At 39.7% G+C, this 17,164-nt stretch overlaps 1 protein-coding gene across 12 annotated transcripts in view; it reads left to right on the plus strand.

Moving 5' to 3' along the window:
* The window catches only part of BAZ2B (bromodomain adjacent to zinc finger domain 2B), a 205,171-nt gene that overhangs the window by 73,773 nt on the left and 114,234 nt on the right, over positions 1-17,164 (plus strand). For 10 of the 12 annotated variants that reach the window (XM_089328265.1, XM_089328268.1, XM_089328266.1 and 7 more), the window contains 4 exons: positions 44-208; positions 1,912-2,105; positions 12,984-13,184; positions 13,466-13,861. In XM_089328265.1, the coding sequence (XP_089184391.1) occupies positions 44-208; positions 1,912-2,105; positions 12,984-13,184; positions 13,466-13,861 (956 nt within the window). The remainder of the gene's footprint in view (positions 1-43; positions 209-1,911; positions 2,106-12,983; positions 13,185-13,465; positions 13,862-17,164) is intronic. The other 2 variants (XM_017342872.3, XM_017342873.3) reach the window with 1 other exon arrangement.

Below are 17,164 nucleotides of genomic sequence, written 5' to 3' on the forward strand. Positions count from 1 at the left end.
CAAGGTTAACTCAATTATTTTTACTTGGTTTGTTTATTTTGAGGTACAGAATGGTGGCGAACAACAGATGTTCATACTCGCACAGGGGCAACCTTCTTTCCGCCGTTACTGGGAATCCCACCACTGTTTGCTCCTCCAGCCCAGAATCATGAGTCTTCATTCCATTCAAGGACTTCAGGAAAAAGTAATCGAAGTGGTCCTGAAAAAGGTACCCATACTAGCATAATTGTAGACCTTCCATTCCAGAGCCAATTTTTAGTGGCACTGAAGTTTAATATGTTTATAGCTAGACTCTTTTGCATTGTCTTGCTTATTCCTTATAATCCTTAAGATTATAATATCTTAATCCTTAAGATTAGAAATATTCTCATTTTGTAACTAAAGTTAAATAAATTGTTCAAGAAATACTGCTTACATATGGATGTGGTAGAGTCAGAATTTGAACCCAATTCTACTGCTTTTTGCTCTCTATCTTTTTACCTCCCTGTTTGCAACCCAATATAGTGTGTTACTTCTTGTACTATTTAACTGTTGTTAGAATATTATTTGAAATTTTTATAATAGCTTTTTCACTGATTTATTATCTTTCTTTTACTTGAGTAAATATTTTAGGGGAGTTTGCTCTAAAACTAAATGGGTATAAATGGATCAATAAATGGAAATATACATCATCTGTAATTGGTATCAACAATTGGGAATATTTACATTTAATCATAATTCTTAACTTGCTTTTAATTGAAGTGAATTCATACATCATCACATTAAATACTTTAAAGTGAACAATACATGGACCAGCACTGTGGCATAGCGGGTAAAGCTGCCACCTGCCTTGCTGGCATCTCATAAGGCACTGGTTTGAGTCCCAGATGCTCCACTTCCAATCCAACTCTCTGCTATGGCCTAGGAAAGTAGTAGAAGATGGCTCAAGTCCTTGGTTCCCTGAACCTACATGAGAGACCCAGAAGAAGCTCCTGGCTCCTGGCTTCCAATCGGCACAGCTGCGGCCATTGCAGCCAGTTGGGGAGTGAACCATCAGATGGGAGACCTCTCTCTCTCTCTGCCTCTTTCTCTCTCTCTGTATAACTCTGACTTTCAAATAAATAAGTCTTTAAAAAAAAGTGAACAATTCACTAATAGTTAATGTATTCACAATTTGGTACAACCATCATGTAACTTGTTCCAAAACATTTCATTATTCCCAAAGGGAATCCTTACCTATTAAGCAGTTGCTCCTCCACCCTGCTGGCATCCACCACTTTCCACTGCATTACTCAGATTGTCAACATTTCATATAGATGGAATCATGTATGTGACCCTTTGTATAGCTTCTTTAACTAAAAATGTTTGTGAGTTTAATCCACGTTGTAAATGCAAGGGCACTTTCAAAAAGTTCATGGAAAATGGAATTAAAAGATAAGTTGGCCTAGTGGTTAAGACACAAGTTGGGATGCCTGCATCCTCTACCATAGTTTCTGGATTCAATTCCTTCTTCCACATCCAATTCCTGCTTCCTACTAATGTATACCTTAGGAGGTGGCAGATGATGGCTCTAGTGATTAGGGCCTTGTCATTCACTAGGAAGACCTGGATTGAGTTCCCACCTCCCAGGTTCAACTTTGCCAGCTCTGACTGTTGTGGGAATTTAGAAAGTAAACCAGTGGATGGGAGTGTCTTCTGTCTGCCATCTCTTTTTGTCCCTCTCTGTCTCTGCCTCTCAAATAAACAAAATAAATAAATTTTTAAAACTTTTGATAAGTTTATCTAGGTGCAGAAAAAGTAAAATCCATAAAGAAGTATTCTTTTTCATAATACATGTTTCCATGAGATTTCTGGAAACCTCTTGTATGTTAGTAATCCATTCTTTTTTATGGTTGAATAATAATCCAGTCAATGAACATGTTTGTCTTCCAGGTGTAAATGGTTCAATAAATGGAAACAGTACATCATCTGTAATTGGTATCAACACATCTGTACTTTCTACTACTGCTTCAAGTTCCTTGGGGCAAACTAAAAGTACAAGCTCAGGTGGAGGAAATCGAAAATGTAATCAGGAACAAAACAAAAATCAGCCTCTGGATGCTAGAGCTGACAAAATAAAAGATAAGGTAAGTTATTCTTTGAATAACAGATATACAGCATAGCTCTGCATATAAGGTAAGCATTCTGAAGTTCATATAATAGGATTTCTCTCCTGTTTACAGATATGTGTGTTTATGGTGTGATAGTAGTATTAAATATCTTAAGAAAACTGTCAACACCAGGATAAATAATATAAATAAAATAATAATAGCTAAAATTTATTAGAAATGTACTACATTACCAGTTCTACTCTAATTACTTTGTGTGTAATATCTATTCCAACTCTCTCTATACCCCAGATAAGATGACTACTATTGTTCCAAGTGGGGAAACAGAGCACCTAAATAACTAGCCTGAAGTGCTGAGTCAGGATTTGAAGCCAAGCAGTTTGACCCAAGAGCCTATGCTTTAGAAATTAAAATAAATAAAAGCAAGAAAATATTTTATTATTGAAAACTTAAAATAATCAAAGTAAACAGAACAATCCTATGTACCCATTATTCAGCTTCAAAAGTTTTCACAGCATGACTAATTTTATTTCATCTCTATCCTCAATTTCAAATGCATTTTTGTCTCTCAGCCCCTAAATTCACCCTTCTGTCCATTACCATTTGGTACAGTGTAGGCCTTGTCAATCCAGGGTCCAGGAGCAGCACTGAAGGAGGAAGGGATTCCTGTTCCTGCTTGCAGTGTTTTCTTCTGCCTCTATGCTGTGGTGGTCAGTGGGTGACTTCCTTGCCAGCTCAGGCTTCTCTGCAGGTTGTGTTCAGGAGACCCAGTGTCACATATCATCTAGTAAGTGTCATGGGCTTCCCAGCAGGGAGCATACTAACAAGTTTTGCCAGGAAACCAACAGGTAACTTTCCAACTAATTTTACTGGCATCATAGTTGGCAGATTCCCAGCCAGGTTTTTCAGGCATTCCAACACAAGATGTTTTCTGTGCACCAGCCTTGACATATGATACCTCCTGGAGCTCCTCTGTCACCCAGTAAGCAGTAGCCACATCCTTTCCAACAAATGAACTTTGGGTGAATAGGGTTTAGGTCTAGGGGAAGAAGGACTTTGGAGGAAAGAGATTTTTTTCTGAAGTTATCTTTATTTCGGTATATGTTGAATATGCCTAATCTGAACATTTGAAACCCAAAGTGCTCTGAAATCTGACATGCTCCTAAATCCTAAGCTTTTTGAGTGCTGACCTAGTTTCTGAGGTAGAAAACTCCACACTTGAACTTATGTGGCAGGATGTGATCAAAATGCAAGCACACAAAAAATACTGTATAAAAACATATTCAGCCTATGGAGGAGGGGTCTCCTAAAAGTTCACGGAAAATTTAGATTAACTTTTGGATTCCTCTTCCACATCATGTCAGGAAATCTCTGACATCTCAGTTTTGTGAAATATAGGTCACCATTGAGTCCAGGTTTCATTTATCCAACCATCAAATACATCATTATCCAACCATGAAATACATCAACTACATGGTCTAACATCACACATTAGATCAGCCATAGCAGTGTGTTTGATTGTAATTTCTTCAGTGAAAGATCTTGGTTTTTCTGAGTTAAAACCGGGGCATCAACTATGAACATTTTGTAAAAAACGGTAATAACTACAGTGTGTCTTCTCTTCTACATTTTATAAAAACTGCTTTCAGGGCCTGGTTTTCCTTGTGATCCTACTTGTATCGTGTTCTCTTCTGTCTCAGCTATAGTGTGAATGAGAAAGAAAGCATCTGAATGCTGCAGCAAGATGTGGGTAGCCAATTCCTTGTCAATGACGTTGTTCTAAACTTTAAATCTGAACAATGTGTCTCCTAGGCGTCAGTGTTTTTAAAAGATTTACTTATTTGGGCCGGCGCCGCGGCTCACTAGGCTAATCCTCCGCCTAGCGGCGCTGGCACACCGGGTTCTAGTCCCGGTCGGGGCTCCGGATTCTGTCCCGGTTGCCCCTCTTCCAGGCCAGCTCTCTGCTGTGGCCAGGGAGTGCAGTGGAGGATGGCCCAGGTGCTTGGGCCCTGCACCCCATGGGAGACCAGGAAAAGCACCTGGCTCCTGGCTCCTGCCATCGGATCAGCGCGGTGCGCCGGCTGCAGCGCGCCGGCCGCGGCGGCCATTGGAGGGTGAACCAACGGCAAAGGAAGACATTTCTCTCTGTCTCTCTCTCTCACTGTCCACTCTGCCTGTCAAAAAAAAAAAAAAAAAAAAAGATTTACTTATTTATTTGAAAGGCAAAGTTAGAGAGAGAGGGAGAAACAAACAGACATCTTCCATCTGCTGGTTCACTTCACAAATGGCTGCAAGAGCCAGTCTGAACATTTGAAACCTAAAGTGCTCTGAAATCTGACATGCTGCTCTGTCAGGGCCAGGACTGGGCCAGGCTCAAGCCTTGAGCCTAAAACTCGGTCCTGGTCTCCTATGTGGGTGGCAGGGTCCCAAGTGGTTGGGCCATCTTCTGCTGTTTTTTTCAGGAGCATTAGCAGGGAGCTATCTCAGAATTTGAGTAGCCAAGACTTGAATGCATGTTCATAAGGAATGGTGGCATTATAGGCTATGGCTATAGCTGCTACATCACGAACATCAGCCCCAGTATTAACAGAAGCTGTCATATCACAGAAACTATCTTATCACCTTTTTCTTTGTCTTTTTTCATAGAAGCAAACTCTGTGTTACTTCCTAGGATCAAAAGAACTAGTAAAGTTTCCTTGTCTCAGGCATAATGATATTTTATCTTGATCTTTCAGATTGCTTCTTTTTTTTTTTTTTACTTTTATTTAGTAAATATAAATTTCTAAAGTACAGTTTATGGATTACAATGGCTTCCCCCCCCCATAACTTCCCTCCCACTCACACCCCTCCCATCTCCCGCTCCTCTCCCATTCCATTCACATCAAGATTCATTTTCAATTCTCTTTATATACAGAAGATCAATTTAGTATATATTAAGTAAAGATTTCATCAGTTTGCACCCACACAGAAACACAAAGTGTAAAATACTGATTCAGTACTAGTTATAGCATTACTTCACATTGGACAACACATTAAGGACAGAGAACCCACATGAGGAGTAAGTACACAGTGACTCCTGTTGTTGACTTAACAATTTGACACTCTTGTTTATGGCGTCAGTAATCTCCCTAGGCTCTAGTCATGAGTTTCCAAGGCTATGGAAGCCTTTTGAGTTCACTGATTTCGATCTTATTCATACAGGGTCATAGTCAAAGTGGAAGTTCTCTCCTCCCTTCAGAGAAAGGTACCTCCTTCTTTGAAGATGTGTTCTTTCCACTGGGATCTCAATCGCAGAGATCTTTCATTTAGGATTTTTTTTGCCAGAGTGTCTTGGCTTTCCATGCCTGAAATACTCTCATGGGCTCTTCAGCCAGATCTGACTGCCTTAAGGGCTGATTCTGAGGCCAGAGTGCTATTTAGGACATCTGCCATTCTATGAGTCTGCTGTGTATCCCACTTTCCATGTTGGATCATTCTCTCCCTTTTTTATTCTATCAGTTAGTATTTGCAGACACTAGTCTTGTTTGTGTGATCCCTTTGACTCTTAGACCTATCAGTGTGATCAGTTGTGAACTGAAATTGATCACTTGGACTAGTGAGATGGCATTGGTATATGCCACCTTGATGGGATTGTATTGGAATCCCCTGGCACGTTTCTAACTCCACCATTTGGGGCAAGTCCGATTGAGCATGTCCCAAATTGTACATCTCCTCCCTCTCTTATTCCCATTGTTATATTTAACAGGGATCACTTTTTAGTTAAATTTAAACACCTAAGAATAAATGTGTGTTAATTATAGAGTTCAACCAATAGTACCAGAACAAAAAAAATACTAAAAGGGATAAAGTATTACATTGTACATCAACAGTCAGGACAGGGGCTGATCAAGTCACTGTTTCTCATAGTGTCCATTTCACTTCAACAGGTTTCCCCTTTGGTGCTCAGTTAGTTGTCGCTGATCAGGGAGAACATATGATATTTGTCCCTTTGGGACTGGCTTAATTCACTCAGCATGATCTTTTCCAGATTCCTCCATTTTCTTGCAAATGACCGGGTTTCATTGTTTTTGACTGCTGTATAGTATTCTATAGAGTATATGTCCCATAATTTCTTTATCCAGTCTACTGTTGATGGGCATTTGGGTTGGTTCCAGGTCTTAGCTATTGTGAATTGAGCTACAATCAACAACATGAATGTGCAGACAGCTTTTTTGTTTGCCAATTTAATTTCCTTTGGGTAAATTCCAAGGAGTGGGATGGCTGGGTTGTATGGTAGGGTTCTATTCAGGTTTCTGAGGAATCTCCAGACTGACTTCCATAGTGGCTTTACCAGTTTGCATTCCCACCAACAGTAGATTAGTGTCCCTTTTTCCCCACATCCTCTCCAGCATCTATTGTTGGTAGATTTCTGCATGTGAGCCCTTCTAACCGGGGTGAGGTGAAACCTCATTGTGGTTTTGATTTGCATTTTCCTGATTGCTGGTGATCCTGAACATTTTTTCATATGTCTGTTGGCCATTTGGATTTCCTCTTTTGAAAAATGTCTATTGAGGTCCTTGGCCCATCTCTTAAGTGGGTTGTTTGTTTTGATGTTGTGGCGTTTCTCGATTTCTTTGTAGATTCTGGTTATCAACCCAGATTGCTTCTTAACAGAAGATAGTGGTTTTCTTTTTTTTTTTTTTCTTTAAGATTTATTTATTTATTTATTTGAAAGTCAGAGTTACACAGAGAAGGAGAGGCAGAGAGAGAGAGAGAGAGAGAGAGAGAGAGAGAGATGTCTTCCATTTGCTGGTTCACTCCTCAGTTGGCTGCAACGGCCAAAGCCAGGAGCCAGGCACTTCCTCTGGTTCTCTCACATGGGTGCAAGCATCCAAGGACTTGGGCCATTTTCTACTGCTTCCCCAGGCCGTAGCAGAGAGCTGGATCAGAAGTGGACCAGCCAGGACTGGGACCAGCACCCATATGGGATGCCGGCGCTACAGGTGGCAGCTTTACCCACTACGCCATAGCGCCAGCCCCAATAGCTCTTTTCCAGAGTACAGAATGCTCATATGTGTGTATAGAGGAAAATCCTGTGATAACACTAAGAATTTAAGAGTACCGTTGGACCCAAGACAAACATTTTCTTCTGTCTTTAAGCCACACTCTTGAATGGCAGACAAACATGGGAAAAGACTCTTGGTTGTATCCTCCTAGGAACACATGTTGCAAGGTCATGCTCTCCCCTTACTACTCTTCAGCTGTTCTTGACTCTCTTCCCTTATGATTGTTTTAAGGGCATGGCATTAATGCAAGCAACAAAGACCTGTGTCTGAGCTGCTGCCAGACACCTACTGAAGTACTACACATTTCCCCCAGTGTTTGGAAGCAAATCTCACATATCAGGTCATTGGATATACTTCTATAAGTGTTCTTAAAAGTTAATCAAGCATGCATTTATTTAAATCATACACTGTCTTACCCTTGGAAGCAATGCTAAAGCCTACTAAGAGCTAAAATATCCTGTGCCTCCACAGTGTATGAGATACTGTGCAAGACTTTGGAGATATGGACTCTGTACCAATGAGGAGCCCATGTTGACATCCCTAACCAGAATCAGTGTTGTTCACCTAAAAACTAATACCAGGAGCACACAGATATACATCTTTTGTAATGTAAAGTGATAGATTCCAAGATGCCAGAGTGGTATCGATAGATAGGTAAGTGTAAATAACACTACAGAGAAATTGACTTATAAAGTAAGGCATGCCAGAACTTAGCATTTCAGAAGAACAGCACTTTTGGGATACTACATGGTCTGGCATGCATTTACTGTAGTGGATTGTTTCACTAAAATGAAAAAGAAGGGCATTAGAACCAAAAGAAGCAAATTCTACACTTTGTTACACACTACTTTTCAGTAATTAGAGCTTTTTCAAGATTGCTTCATTAGCTCTTTTCATGTATAGTTTGAAAATTCTTTATCAGCTAATTTTGCTGTCTCTCCTATGAGATAGGATCCTTATCTCAGGCATCCTCATTTGAAGTCCTTGATTCAACCAGCCTTTCAGTTAACAGCCAAATGCTCTAACCGATTACGCCCTCCATTTTCTCATATAGTCTCTATATGTATTTAAAACAAATATAGATTTTTAAAACTCTTTTTTAAAGATTTACTTATTTATTTGAAAAGCAGAGTTACAGAGAGGCAAATATAGAGAAAGAGAGAGAAAGATTGGCTATCCACTGGTTCACTCCACATATGCCTGCAACAGCCAGCACTGGGCCAGGCTGAAGCCAGAAGCCAGGAGCTTCATCCAGGTCTCCCATGTGGTGGCCTGCTTTTCCCAGGCCATTAACAGGGACATGGATGGGAAATGCTGTAGTCTCAGGTGGCAGATTTACCTGCTATGCCACAACACTGGCCTCAAATATAGGTGTTTTAGATTAAAAAAGTAAAGTAAGTATCAGACTAAAATATAAAATATACAAACCTATAGCTTGTTTAAAAACTAAAACAAAGTTGAATGAATGTCTGAATGTCAGCAGAATCTGCCGCGTCTGCTGAACTGAGAAGGAATGCTGAGAACAAAGGATGAGGAAGAAGCAGCGGGCAACTTACATAACAGTTTCCAGACCCAGGTGGATGGATGATCTGGTTAGGAGTTGTTGCAAGATTTTTTTCTGCACAGAGTGCCAGGCGGAGAAAGATTTTACTCATTTGACAAAACACTGGGGAGCTGGGGTAGAAGATTTTATTACAGTATTCCTTTACTTATGGTTTAGGAGTTAGCCCCTCAGGCATCCTGGTAGTTTTCTTGACTTCATGAGGAAGGCTTAAAGTTTATGGTGGCACCAGGTCAGCTTGCAGGTGGCAAGAGTCCTTCTGAGAGAGGGGTCACAATGGAGGGATGAGACCAAGATGGAGGACTACAGTGTGCTCAGTCATTTCCACTCCTGCTGCCCTACAAGTTGTTGTTCCCATGCAATCAAAACGGTCTTTTATAAACTATGTTATTTTTCTATGGTTTGAAAATATTATATGTTAAGAAATAGAAAATGGCATAGCCCCTTGTGAGAAACAGCTTGGTGGTTCCTCAAAAAATAGAATTACAGTACAATACAGCAATTCCATTTCTGGGTATATACCCAAAAGAATTGAAAGCAGGCTCTCAAAGAATATACATACATCCATGTTAGTGGCAACATTATTCACACTATGTAAAATGCAGAAACAACCTGAATGCCCATCCACAGATGGGTGGGCCTGTACAGTAGAATCATGCCCAGCTTTAAAAGCAAGGGAAGTTCTGATATTTGTTACAACATGAATGAACCTTGAGGATATTGGGCAAAGTGAAATAAAGCCTGTCACAAAAAGGCAAATATCACATGATCCCACTTTCATGAGGTGCTTAGAGTGGTCAAAATCATAGAGATGGGAGTAGAATGGTGGTTACTGGGGTTGGGAGGAGAGAGGAATTGGAAATGAGTGTTTTTTTCCTCAAGATTTATTTGTTTATTTGAAAGGCAGAGTTAGAGAGAGAGAGCACCATCCTACCTCCAGAACACTTCATTTTGTAAAACTGAAACTCTGTTCTCATTAAACATGCATTACGGGATAGCATTGTGTTGTCATCCCTTATCAGAGCACCAGTTTGAGTCCTAGCTGCTCCACCTGTGATCTAGCTCCCTGCTAATGCACCTGAGAAGCAGCGGAAGATGGCCCAAGAGCTGCCACCCTCATAGAAGACCCAGATGGAGTTCCTGGCTCGTGGATTCAGCCTGGCCCAGCCCCCACCATTGCAGCCATTTGGGGAGTGAACCAGTAGATGGAAGATTTTCTATTTCTTTCTCTCTCTCTCTCCCCAAACACATACATTCTCCCTCTGTAACTGTGTTTTTAAATAATTAAATCAATCTTTTTTAGTTATTACTTCCTTTAGTAGTTTATTGATTCATCTCTCCCTGTTCTCAACTAGGTATAATTGCTGTCTGTTTCTCATACCCTTAAGCCCTTAGAGACTTGAGCAACTTTACCTGCTATATAATAACCTTGAATATGTATTTATTTTGTTATTGAATGAAATAAGTATATAGTGAAATGAAAGTTGAAGTAGTTTTTAAAAGCTTTCTGAGATCAAATGGGGAATATTAATAATGAGCTTTTCTTTGATCATTTTATGATGAACATAATAAGATTTATTTTTAAATGTTTTAAGTGAGAGAAAAATAGCATACTATCTAATTATGTGTGAGTAACACACACGCGCTCACACATACACACACACACGAGCCCCGGCAAGGGATTAAGGAAATCTAGTTGGTGATATCCAGATCCATTTTCTCCCTAAAACTCATGCTTGTTTTCTCACTTCTCCCTATTAAAAAATGGGTACTAATTTTGCTACCTTACAAAGGTAAGACTTTGCACACGGTCAAAGGATGCTCTCGCGAGACCTCCTGCATCAGAATCACAGGAAGTGCTTGTTAATGCTGTGCCCTATTGCCCTATTTAGAATTGAGACACAGGAATCTGCTGATCTCAACGTTTCCCAGGGAGTCTTATGTACCTTAAAGATTTGGGACCAACACCCCTATAATCATTCCTGGGGAGTTTAGTCTCCATTTCTCCAGCCAAATTTAAATAAAATGTTCCACACAGATTACTTCAGCATGGACATAGGAGCTTATTTTCTTTTAAATCAAAATAGCTCCCTTGTTCCTTTCCTTGCCCCCACTAAAACAAAAGTGAGACTTCAGTTTAGACTCCTTTTGCCAAGTATAGTCTTGCGGTGCATACTTAGAAATGTACTTAAAATTTGGTCACGAAGAAGGAGCCTGTTTCTTGGTCAAATAAATGGGAGACTTAATATATCATTCCTGTTTTCCTGTCTTCTCCCTACCTTAAGTCTTCCTCATCTTTTCTTCCTGGGTTATTCCAATTCCGTTTCCCGGCCTTCTCTGCTTTCCTCTGAGGAAAGGAGGCAGCCCAGGACATGATGATGACGACTAATAGTCTGCTTACTGAAGGGTGGCACTGTGGAGGAGGCTCTATGGTAGTTAGAGTAGAGCATTAACACAGAGGCGCTGCAAGCTCATAGGCACTTTATCTTTTAAATTTAAATATTATTTTATTTAAGCCAGTTTTCAGAAGGCACAAAAGAAAGCAGTTGCGATATGTAACTGTGACTTCAGTTTGGCTTCTCGTTGGACAGGTGTATTAATCTTTCAGTCTCCAAACCCCAGTAGTCAGAAAAGCCTATATTTCCCTAAAGACCATAACTTTCACAATTTATTGATTTTGTAACTTATAACTGCTTTTTCTGTATTTTGTTCTTTGTTTTATCTATCAACTAATATCATAGAAATGCTCCTAAGTAACTATAGATTATACTTAAATTTATTGCTATCATTTCAGCATTTCTCCTTCTCAATCTATTGGCTGCATTTTAACTCTTCTGTTGTTACAAAGTTATTTAGTTATAATTCATCTGAATATTTCCTTTTTATCCACTACTATTTTCTATTCTTTTTTTAAAGACTTATTTGAAAGGCAGAGTGACAGAGAAGTGTGGAGAGAGAGATTTTCCATTATTTGTAAATACCTACCACAGCTAGGATTGAGCCAGGTAGAAACCAGAATCCAGGAATTCCATCAGGTCTCCCACATGGGTGGCAGGGTCCAATTACTTGAGCTATTTCACCTGCTGTCTCCCAGGATGCACTAGTAGTAAGCTAGATAAGAAGCAGAGTAGCTGTGACTCAAACCATTGCTCAGCTATAGAATGCAGGCATCTTAAGTGGTAGCTTAATGCACTGTACCGTAATGCCCACCTCCATTGTCTGTTATTTTTAAAAAAAAATTTATTTATTCAAGAGCAAAGAGACACAGCTACCATTTGCGGATTCATTCCTCAATGCCCACAACAGGTGGGCTAAGCCAGGCCAAAGTCTGGAGCTAGAAACCCAATCAAGGTCTCATGTGCGTAGCAGGGACCCATCCAGTTGAGCCATCACCTGCTGTCTCCCAAGATCCACATTGGAAGGAAGCTTGGATCTGTAGCCAGAACTAAGAAACGAACCCAGACAGTCTAGAATGGAGTGTGGGCATATTAAGTGCCGTCTTAACCACTAGGCTGAATCCTTTCTGTTATTCCCTATTCTCTGGAACAGAAAACTTGCCTTTTATGTGACCTAATATCCCTTTCTGCCAGCTTTGAGTTTTGATTTTGACATAGAGCCCTAAATGTCCTCTGAAATATGTCTCTCTCCTTTATTGTATTTTCGTTTTTTGGTAAGAAATATAAATATTTATTCCTGAACTGTAAGTAAAGCAGCTCGGGTTTCATTCACTATTTAATTAATTACCTCTACAACACTCATTACTTTATGTAATTATTTACTTTTATATTGGGCATCTGTCTACCCCACCACCACTAGAATGTAAGGTTCTTGAAGGCTCAGGTATGGGATGCAAGCATCTCTTATATTGTCCAGCACCTAGAAAGATGTATTTGTCATACTATAGCTAAACACTTGACTACTGACTATCTGCATAAAGAAAGATTAAAGCTAAATGCATACCTTCAATGTATGTGTCATAATTGGAATTATTATTTTGTGAGCTTTTTAAAAGTCTTTCACATTTTAAAGCATGCCATTCATATTGCTAAGTCTGTGTGTATACCATGTTGATGTTTTCAATAATCCATTTGTACTTGTTGGTAAATTTCTTTCAGATAGTTAATTTGATCAGTTTGCATAAAATTACCTTTATAATACATAACTTTTTCCATTTTCCTAAAATGGCATTTTGAGATGGAAAATATTTGAATATTGAAAGAGTACACTTTTTACTGAAGCTTGATTTTTTTCCCCAATTAAAATCTTGCTAAATACCGTCTCTTTCTACAGAAACCAAGGAAGAAAACTATGGAAAGTTCTAGCAACAGTGATAGTGATTCAGGCACATCCTCAGACACCTCCAGTGAAGGCATTAGTAGTAGTGATTCAGATGATCTAGAGGAAGATGAAGAGGAAGATCAAAGTATTGAAGAAAGTGAAGATGATGATTCTGAATCAGAGGGTGAAGCACAACATCAAAGTAACAACCAGGTATAATTGTCTCATAGAGGGTATCCAAGTATTACTCACACCTAGGTACTAACTGGGTTATCTCTGCTTTTAAAATTAGTCATGACCTTGAGTTCTTACTTTTTCACACAAAAGCACTGTAAATGGAAAGACATTTTTAAGAGATAAGTAATAAATTTTTAGTGTATCACAAGTGATTAGGATCCTTTTCTAAAGTACACTTTTTTCTCTTAAGTTTTACTGCTTAATGTTGTTTGTCTTAAATAAGTATTCAGAAGTTGCCTTTCCATTTTTATTTCCAGGTGCTATTACATGGTATTTCGGACCCAAAATCAGATGGACAGAAAGCGACTGAAAAAGCCCAGGAAAAAAGAATACACCAGCCATTACCTCTTGTGTCTGAATCCCAGACTCACCCATCATTCCAATCCCAGCAAAAGCAGCCTCAGGTTTTGTCACAGCAGCTTCCATTTATTTTCCAAAGCTCTCAGGCAAAGGAGGAATCTGTGAACAAACACACCAGTGTAATTCAGTCTACGGGATTGGTGTCCAATGTGAAACCCTTATCTTTAGTAAATCAAGCCAAAAAAGAAGCTTACATGAAACTCATAGTTCCTTCTCCTGAAGTACCTAAAGCAGGGAATAAAAATACCTCTGAAGAATCTAGTTCTTTGACCAGTGAACTGCGATCCAAACGGGTGAGTTAAAAATTATTTTTACAAGAACATTATGATTAGCAAAAGAGCTTTTATTTATTCATTAAACAAGTTTAAATTAACTAAATTCTCTTCTTTGATACCATCTTAGTCTCCAGGATTAGAATATATATCTGTTGAATATATATTTGACAGTGGAATCATATCGTTCCCCATTCTTCTTCCCCTCATCTCCCGCCATCACTTCCCAGGTCTAATGACTTTGTTTTTTAAGATTTATTTATTTACTATTTGTTTATTTGAAAGATAGAGTGATAGAGAGCTAGAGGGAGAAAGAGACACAGAGAGAGAGAGATCTTTCCTCCATTGGTTCATTCCCCAAATGTCTGCAATAGCCAGGTCTGGGACAGGGCAAAGCAGGAGCCAGGACCTCCATTCTGGTCTGCCATTTGGGTGGCAGGCCATCTTCTGCTGCCTTCCCAGGCATGTTAGCAGGAAACTGCATTGGAAGTGGAGCAGCTAGGTGCTCCAGAAGGGGATGCTGGCGTTGTAAGCAGAGGCTTACCCACTACGCCACAACACTGGCCACCCAGGTCCAATGATTTAGCAGGAAGGGGTTAAGTATGTTTGAATAAGACAAACTTCATGATTACTTTTGTTTAACATAAATGTTATTTTTTCTATTATCAATATGTTGATTTTTAAAGAAATGATCTCTTGAGTAATTTATCTCTGTAAGTCCTGGAATTTATTAAGTAAAAATCCTTTGTAAAGAATCCTTTTCCTTTGTCATCGTTAATGAATTATGTGAAGTGTAACTTACTTAGACAAGCACCAGGACTACTCTTCAGAGAATTTTTTCATCTTTATTTTCGTGCTTTTGGTTTTACATTACCACATTCTTTGTCCAGTACAATTCTAATAATTAAGTCAGCATTACTTTTTATTTTAGACTCAGCTCAGAGTAGGAAAATATTTTTTAGCACAGTATCCTGTCTCTTGATTACAAATATTACCATTTGGTACCCTAATCATTAGATAACCCTTGTAGAGTGCTTCTGTTTGGCAGCCTTTGTTTTAAGTGCTAAACATGAATTTACTCACTGGATATTAACCTCTATGATGCTACTAATATTTTTATTATTATTTATGATGATAAATGGAGAGTTATTCTCCCAAGAACTTATCTCTGGTTAGTGTTGGAACTAGAATTCAAAATATTTATTCTTAACAACTATGATATGCTGCCTTTCTTTTTTTTAAAGATGTATTTATTTTTTTGAAAGGCAGAGTTACAGAGAGGCAGAAGCAGAGAGAGAGAGAGAGAGAGAGAGAGATCTTCCATCCACTAGTTCACTCCCCAAATGGACACAGTGGCCGTAACTGGACTGATCCAAAGCCAGGAACCAGGAGCTTCCTCCAGGTCTCCCACTTGGGTCTAAGGACTTGGACCATCTTCTACTGCTTTCCCAGGCCACATTAGAGAGCTGGATTGGAAGGGGTGCAGCTGGAACTCAAACCAGCACCCATATGGGATGCCGGCATTGCAGGCGATGGCTTTACCCCCCACCCCACAGCACCAATCCCAACTGCCTTTCTTTCTTGAAACACACATAATGTCCTTGTCCATTGAGTCTAAGAATAATTTATGAGCTGAATCAAAAAAACATGACTTGAAGAAATCAGCCATTTTTGATAAACTAAATTTTTGGATCTTAAACCTAAGTATATATTAGAATTACTTGGGAAATTTATGGATGATACCCTTTAGAATAATTAAACCAGAATCTCTTGTGACAGAACTATATTATTGAATTTAAAAAAAAAATCCCAGGTGATTCAAATGTACAGCAAGATTTGAGAACCGCTGATTAAATGGAATGGCTGGCCAATGGTATGAGAATATCACTCATATGACTTGTGTTGCATGGATCAAACATGAGAAAGTGGGACAGGTCCCATGGAGCAATTGGTTAAGCCATTGCTTGGAATGACCGCATCTATATTGGAGTGCATGGTTCAAGTCCTGACTGCTCCACTCTTCTAGTGCAGCTCCCTGCTATTCCATCTAGGAAGCTGATGATTGCCTAGGGCCATCCTTTCACCCATGGACTTCTTTTACCCTTGTAGGAGACCTCAGTGGAGTTCCTGGCTCCTGGCTTCAGCATGGCCTAAACTTGGCTGTTGTAGGCATTTGGATATTGAAGTAGAAGATGAAACATCTGTCTCTCTGTCTCTATGTCTCCCTCTCTGTTACTCTGCTATTTAAATAAATAATTAATTAGAAAAACACAAGGAGATATTATCAGCATCACAGTATTGACTCTCCATCTGTAACAACAACTATTAAGAATTCCACTGTTTGGGTTATTTTAATTTTTCATTAACATATGGTTCTATTTTAAGATAAATGAATTTACAGAATCACATCAAGAGTTATTTGTATTCCAAAGATCCCTTAATACTTTCAAAGGATTTTAAAACATTTCTCAAAATAAGAATTTCATATGACTATATATTAGAAGTCCTTTATTAAATATTTGCTTAATAAATATAGCTAATGTAGGGTTTTACACATCAGATCCTATTTTTTCCTTGCTTTTTTTTATTTTTAACTTTTATTTAATGAATATAAATTTCCAAAGTACATCTTATGGATTACAGTGGCTTCCCCCCCCATAACGTCCCTCCCACCCGCAATCCTCCCCTTTCCTGTGGGGAGCAAACCGGACTAGACTGAGTTACTGGAATTAAGACTTATTCTATGCATCTGCTCTCCCACAATATGGCGCTGGGAGAGAAGTAAACAGCTTCTGCACAGCTGCCTCCAGTTCAGCCAATAAACTGTAGGACTTGCTCCTGATTGGAGGAGAGCAGCGTACTCGGCGTGTGGGCAGCTGAGTTGGGATTGGCGGAGGAGGACTATAAAGGAGGAGAGAGACGGCATGCACCAGGAACATCTAAGGGGAACATCTAGTTGAAGGAACACCTGTGCAGCCCCCAGAGAGCCGGCCGGCGGTGTGCCGCTCCCCTGTGGAAGTGGGGAATGTGGCCAGGGGGAACTGCCCTTCCACGGAGGTGGAAGGGATAGTAGCCAACCCGGGAAGAACCAGCAGCAAACCCGGGGAGGGCCGAGCAGACGAAAGAACAGCGCAGGGTCCTGTGTCGTTCCTCCACGAAGAGGGGGAGCAACATAATGGTGCCGTGACTCGGATATGAAGCCTAGGCAGGGCTTAGTGTCGTTCCTCCACGAAGAGGGGGAGCGACATAATGGTGCCGTGACTCGGATAGGAAACCTAGGACGGATAGGAAACCTGACTCGGATAGGAAACCTAGGACGGATAA

The sequence above is a fragment of the Oryctolagus cuniculus genome, chromosome 3 (assembly GCF_051225735.1).
Source record: "Oryctolagus cuniculus isolate XC-2025 breed Fujian yellow rabbit chromosome 3, ASM5122573v1, whole genome shotgun sequence".
Taxonomy (NCBI): domain Eukaryota; kingdom Metazoa; phylum Chordata; class Mammalia; order Lagomorpha; family Leporidae; genus Oryctolagus; species Oryctolagus cuniculus.